The 6,967-nt window shown below is 40.3% G+C and overlaps 1 protein-coding gene across 1 annotated transcript; it reads right to left on the reverse strand.

The window, feature by feature from the left end:
- Window positions 1-1,411: 1,411 nt before the first annotated feature.
- Window positions 1,412-5,166, reverse strand: LOC128768175 (dnaJ homolog subfamily B member 13-like). The gene is made up of 8 exons (XM_053880853.1): window positions 5,011-5,166; window positions 4,840-4,943; window positions 3,956-4,093; window positions 3,738-3,886; window positions 3,556-3,669; window positions 2,859-2,972; window positions 2,120-2,196; window positions 1,412-2,047 (listed from the first exon to the last, which is right to left on the reverse strand). Exons 1-8 carry the CDS (start codon window positions 5,076-5,078, stop codon window positions 1,888-1,890), a joined length of 924 nt encoding a protein of 307 aa, XP_053736828.1. The 5' UTR covers window positions 5,079-5,166; the 3' UTR covers window positions 1,412-1,887.
- Between the last annotated feature and the right edge of the window lie 1,801 nt (window positions 5,167-6,967).

A 6,967-nucleotide genomic window follows, 5' to 3' on the forward strand; every position in this document is an offset into this window, starting at 1 on the left:
AACTCTGATAAGTGTGTGAATCCAACATCCACATGCTCTTTACAGTATTGTCCTTGAGAATCGTCTTTACTGCCTGCAATTGTCATACAGTCCAATACAGGTGTGTCAGTCAGCCCCAGAGAGGGCAACACCAGCTGGGCAGCAGTGCCAGTGGGGTCGGTGAGAGTCCAACTCTTGCCTGTTTCTATGGGTTTCTTGACCAGTGTGTAGCCAATCCTTTTGCCGGAGCTCCGCCTACCTTCTGTGGTCCAGGAAAGAGCAGATCAGTACAGGCACTGAGGCTGGAAATGAGCCGCCATCTGGACCAAGTCACCAAGTTCAGCCTTGTGTGACGTGCATTAGTGTTATTGGTTTTCTTTTTCATCATTTCATGAATTAATAGGGAGATATAACAACTCAAAACAGACAAAGCCATCTTTGTAACACTTGGGCTCTGTCAGACTGCCTACGTGTTGAGCTCATTCCCAGACCCTTGCGACGTTTAATTCAGCTTTACTGATCAGAAGCATGTCATTAGTGTAGGGAATTTCAGCCACTGTGACCAGATCTGTTTCATTTCATTCATTTCAGTTTATGCCAAACACAGTGCGATATAACCATAGATTTAAATCAAGACCTACTGTACGGACTGATTTCCATTCCTTCAATTTCTTTTGAAATGTCTCGATAAAACCAAACAACAGAAACATCAAAAACATGTCTCCTTCGCACAGCAGATGGGAACTTTGTTAGAAAACCAGTCTTTGTATATTCTGTACTGTCTTCATAATAAAGAGAAATCTTAATTTAAAATTGGAAAACATGCCTGTCATTTTTTGCCACTTGTGTTTTGTTCGTCTCTCAGTATTTCTGGTTTAATTTTGGTGGGGTTCATCTGGTCCTTCTCGCCGGTCATGCCTACGCCCCCCTCTAATCCCTTCGTTGATCCCGTCATTATTCAAGTGAATAAGGAATAATGACAAATATATTTTAGTCAAGTCTTGTCTAAGCACAGTCAAATCATTGTCTCACCAAGTTAAGAGAAGTCATGTCTCATCACATGTCGTCGAGTCATTGTCCTGCCATTGTCCTGTCGTGTCAGGATCAATTATTTTCCATGTTTAGTTCTGTTCTTGTCCAATTTTGTCCTCACCCTCCTTTTGTGTTGCCCTTTGAAGTTTTTTGTTTCGACAAAGCCATGGTTAAAATCCATGGTCCTAAACCTCAGCAGACATCATTTTGGGATTATTGAGTGAAGTCACAGAGGTGACTTCACTCAATAATGTGGTTATCTCCCTGCTGCATGTCAACCAACAATCAAACTCTGCAGCTTAATCAAGCCGTTGCCTCAGTTGGGTTACTCTCTGCATAAAAGCATGGTCACTTCTGTGAGTGGGACTGAAGGAGCACCTTGTTGGTGACTCTGTGGCCATTATTTTGTTTTTACTTTATTGTGTGCAATGTTTAAGCATTGAGGAAATAGCATAGCTTGATGCTTTGCTGTGCACAATTCTGCGTTTGCCGTCGTGGCCTGTGAAGCCAAGCTGAAGCAAAAGGTTCTTCTTGGCCTCCCGTCTTCAGGAAAAATAATTTGCACAGTCACTACATCATTATTGTGGAGTTTTTTTCAAGTTTCTCGCATGCCAAGCAGGAGGCCAGTGAAGATGGCAGAAGAGACGTGAGGCGCTGTCACGCTGTAGGAAACATTTCTCTTCTGAAATGGTTTCAATACACATTCAAATAGTGGGAACCAGTAGCCAAATAAAAGGGTTCTAGATACCTTAGTCCAGGGCAGTTTCTTTTCGTTAGTTGACACAGCGCGCTCAGTCTTGAACAAAGTTTAACAAAAAGGAAAAAAAAAAACAACATTATGTTGCAGATGTAATTGCTAGACGTTGTCAATGTTGTCTATTTCTTGAACAATAGAGCTTGCGTTATCAGCTGCCTCCTTCTAACTGACAGCTTCCCTGGAAAATTAATGTCAAAGACGAGGATGAGATTCCCTCTCCTGGTGCGCTCCTCGAATAGTGGCATTCCCTCACCAGGCACTACTTTCTTGTATGACGGACTGGTGGATTCACAAGCAGGAAATTAAAACACAACCAAAGGTAGGTGGAACAGAAAGAAGCCATGAACTTACTGGACAATCTCATTGATGGGGATGTTGAGCTCGCGGCTGTCCAGAGTCTTCACTGTGACTGAGAAACAAGTCAAAGCCTGAGGAGGAGGAATGTTGGTGTTTTCACTTCTGGTTTGGCGTCTTATGGAACACCGATTTTATGACTGCCAGTGCAGACATCACGCACTAAATCTATCTTGCCATTATAAAATTCAATAAATAAAGCCACTATGTATGATTCAGAAACCCACTTCCATGAATGACAACATGCTCTAGCTTGATGCAATACGTCGTTTGAGATGTCACGTGGGATTTACCGTGATCGGATAAAATCCTAAATCATTTATTTACCACATGCAGTCACAAAAAGTCATTCTGTACACTGAAAATGTTGCACAGTAAAACAGAGGAAAGGAAATGTTGCATAGATAATGGATTAGTTGTTTTTATTAAAATTGAAAATAAAACTATGATTGGATTTATATAATAATGTATATAGAAAGAAATATTTAGGAAGTCTCAGAATCTCTTGCCTCTGACTCGGTGCCTACATCAGTACAGGGTTAATCGGAGACAGCTGAACAAGAAGCAGTGAGCACTCGTTCGGACAGTATTATACATTACATAATCATTTAGCATATTTTATACACAGTAGCTTGGTTCTATGGTAGTTCTATAGTGTTAATGATGTTCTCTCCATGTACACCCATTGAGAACCTCTCTGATGGAAATAGAGGTATAAATCGAAATAAGTACTCACCATCAGCAGTGAGATCTGCGTCTTGTAGATCAAGTCATCACCTTGTCTGACAAATAGAGGGTGACTCTTCTCCCGCACAATGAAGATAATGTCGGCAGGGATGATGTTCGTGCCCTAAGAGTACAGAACAGGAGTCAGTCACATGAGTTCTTTGTTTATTCATTATTCATTAGTTAATGATCTGATGAACTGGTGTCCTCCTGCTTTTTATTCCTTTGTATTTGCATTCAATATTTTGCAAATTTGAATTAGATTAATTTAATTGTAAACACATCTAAAAAAACAATGCCTGGCAAGGAGATGGTTGAACTTCGACCATGAATGCAATCCTTGATTTCATATGGGACGCAGCTGATCACCTGGTGGAAGGAAGCATGGCGCATTTTGCAAAAAAAGGAAAATGTGGTCTTCCTTGGTATGAAGTAGTGATGCTTTTTGAGGCTTCATGAAACAGTCTCTCCAGTCCACTAGGTGGCTCACTGCTCTGAAACCTTTGGATTTGACCAACCATTTGACAAAACCATACATCATACTTACTTTCACTACACCTACACGTCACTCCCATGACGTACTATATTGACGTGCAGCAGAAGGCAGATCATGTGCTGCAACTGAAAGCCCAATGCATTATGGCTGCCTCCCACGTCAGCATTGGACGCAAATGTCTAGTTCAGGAGAATGTGTTGCAAACACTTACCTGATCTCCTTCTCGGGGGAAAACAATTCTAGTCCCTTCATTCCATCCAGGTTGGACATGTATGGTCAGTATCTTGTCTTTATTACTGTACGTGCATCCATCCTCGTTCATTACCTGTCAGACCACACATTAAAACACTGCAAAAAAACATAAAAGAAGAAGCAAGCACTTTGTCATCTTACCCGACGAGATATCATGACCTTCTTCATGCGTCCATGAAAAAGGTCATCGAGAGTCAAATGAAGCTCTTTCTCGATGGGGGGGTCCTGGACTTTAACAACTTCAGGAGTGAGGCCAGCAAACTTGAGCGGCGCGTCGTCAGCATAGAAATCTGATGAAGACAGTAGAGATGATGAATAGGTGTGACATTTCCAACCTTTCTGACTCTCACTTCCCTCACCTGAGAAGGGCATGTCTGCTCCAAAAAACTGCCGGAAGGTTTTCTCCGGATTGCCATGGTAAGAATATTTTGATGACCAATCCAAGCCTCCCTTCAAACCTTTCTCCCCATAAATGTCATAGGTTGCCTTCCTCAGAGCTGAAACGTGAAAATACCTCATCATCAGCTCATTTCAGTCCAGGTACAAAATAGTGTGTGATGTCTTTCCAGAATGCATGAGATCTGTTTAAGACAACTGAAGATGTCCAGGATATATATATATATATATATATATATATATATATATATATATATATATATATATATATATATATATATATATATTCCTGCACACAACGTGTAAGAAATCAAAACTGGCATGATTATTGACTTCGGATGAGCCTGAACCTGTTATGAACTATGAATAATAAATAACATTATTTATCAGGGGGTTGAGCCAAGCAGGAAGAAATATTCCGGCCAGGCGTGAAGACATTGACATTGGGCTCACAGATTACAGTATATCTGTTTTTATGAGAGGCATGAATATCTGTCCCTTTCCAAGCAACATACCATGGACAAATGCATGAAATCGCTTCTGAATGAGTAGAAAAGGGGATTCATGGTCAGAAACAAAGGCGCAGTCTGGGGGTTTCAAAGGAGGTGGGAGCATTAAACTGTCAAGGACATGTACAGGGAGAAACTAGGGCAGTGGTTCCTAAAGTGGGCCACGCAACCCTGTGGGATGTGTGACAAGTTTGGGGGTATGAGTAAAACCAAACGACCAAACAGACAATTTAAAAATGTAAAAAAAAAACAACGTGTAATTAAGCACCATGCATTGAAGTATAACGAAACATGATTTCATGAAACAACCATAACAGCATTACTAAGAAAAAACTTACAGTCACACAGAACATCATAGGCTTCACCCAGTTCACTGAAGATCCTGAGACTTTCAGGTTCTTTGTTGTTGCTTGGATGAAATTTCAATGCCAGACGACGATAGCTGAAAACAAACAGTCAACATCTGAAAACGACAGTTTAACTTAAGATCCTTCGGTGAATCATCTTACGCATTTTTTATCTCGGAGTCCGTCGCACTTCTGCTAACTTGCAATATCTCATAATAGTCTTGATCCATTTTCGATGACACTTATTTTTTACTGGTTACACATTATTACAACTGATCTCAGGCGCCATTATAGTGAACCCTTCCCACTATGTTAAAACTTCTCCTCAGTTTGAACTGATCAGTTTATGTTTTTATACTCTCTGTTGGATGCAACAAAGGAACGTCTTCATGACACCATGTGATTTTGTGACATCACTCAGGCACAAATGGATTCATTTGACCAAATGCTATTTGGTAATGCTCTCTTTCAGTCATCAAAGATACCAGGTGAGATGGTTAAATGAAAACCAGGTACAGTATATTGTTGAAGACCGAAGATCTGTTTTTAAAGACTGTTTTTAAAACAGCAGTAGGAGAGCTGTGAACTGTGATGGCTCACCATCTCACTCTCACGGTGTGTGGAACACCCAACAATAACTGCTGAGTAAACTGGTAAGACATACGACCATTTTGGAAGCATCAAACATTTGTCACTTCTCTTATTTGATGTTCTAACTCGGGAAAAAGAAAAAAGGTCTGACCCAAGAGGAAGCCCTAGTGCCACTATACAGTACATTACTGGAGAATGTGAAACCAAACTAGGACATCACTGTTCATTCTGTCTGCCCTAGATGTAAAAACACTCTTCCCTGTTGAACAAATATTCAATGTCACCTTGATGAGTGCACAGAGGGAGGAGCACTGCTATTCTGGTCCTCAACAGCTCACCCCACTGGCAGACATGTATTTGACTAATGAAGGGGGAGGGCCATCACACAGCCTCCTCAGTCGGTCAGATCCAGAAACACATCTACTGTACATGCTCCCTGTACATGCTATGAATGAGGTTAGCTGGCTGATAAGGGTACTCTAATAGAGGAGTTTGATGTGCTGGAGAAGTTTAACGCGAAATTGTAATTTGTATACATTTACATTTGAAAAACCTCTGTTTACTTCGGGCATTGACAGGCAGGTACCACAGAGACTAACCAAGCTGAATGAGCAACATTTAATTCAAAGGACATTTTTATGAAATGTAAGCTCTAAAAACTGTTAGTTAATTGTATTACTTGGTTTAAAAAACAAGCAGGATGATAAACCTGGCGTAATCATTCTTTATAAATGGAGGGTAGATTTCAGACAAATTGACAAATTGAGACAAACAGTAAGTGGTAATCACCTTCTTGGAAACAATCGACCCGTGTGATGTCCCTGTTAAACCAGTTTGCAGAAGAAAAACCGTTGGCCTGGTCACAATAAAACGGCGATATTAAAATGAAAGATCAAAAATGACAATAACAGAATGATCAAAGGGATACATTTTTACAGGCACTCTGTCAACACTGCAATCCAAAAAACATCATGATACACACTGTAAATTATAAATGCCAAAATTGAGATCACTCAACTCACTGTTGTTTTGTTTTCATTCATGGGTCCCCTGCTTCTGTGGAGTCAAAATGACTTTATTCAAATGTATTTTCATTGAGATATAAGCTGCATGCATCAAACTAGATATCGCCATTGTTTTGACATATTGAGGTCTCTCTCTCTCTCTCTCTGAGCAAGTGGTCCCTGATGCTTTAATTTTAATACATTAAAGCATCATTTTAATACAAAACATTTGCACACAGTGTGAGCATCTCCATACCTTATTGACCACCTCATTTATGTGACTGGAAACTCAACAGCACAACATCCCACATAAGAATTGAGATCTTCCTCAGAATATTTTATCTGTAAGTAACCAGTTGAGAATCTGAGATTCTTTCCATTTAAGCTGGAAAGACTTAGGTTCTTAGGCATCTCTTTCCATTGAGTTATTGCTGCACCTCTGTGAGTTTATGTGATGCAAATTGATCTGGCATCAGAACAGAGCAAATCATGCTGTGAAGAACAGAAAGAACAGAAGAGAGTAT

This window comes from Synchiropus splendidus, chromosome 12 (genome assembly GCF_027744825.2).
Source record: "Synchiropus splendidus isolate RoL2022-P1 chromosome 12, RoL_Sspl_1.0, whole genome shotgun sequence".
Lineage (NCBI taxonomy): Eukaryota > Metazoa > Chordata > Actinopteri > Syngnathiformes > Callionymidae > Synchiropus > Synchiropus splendidus.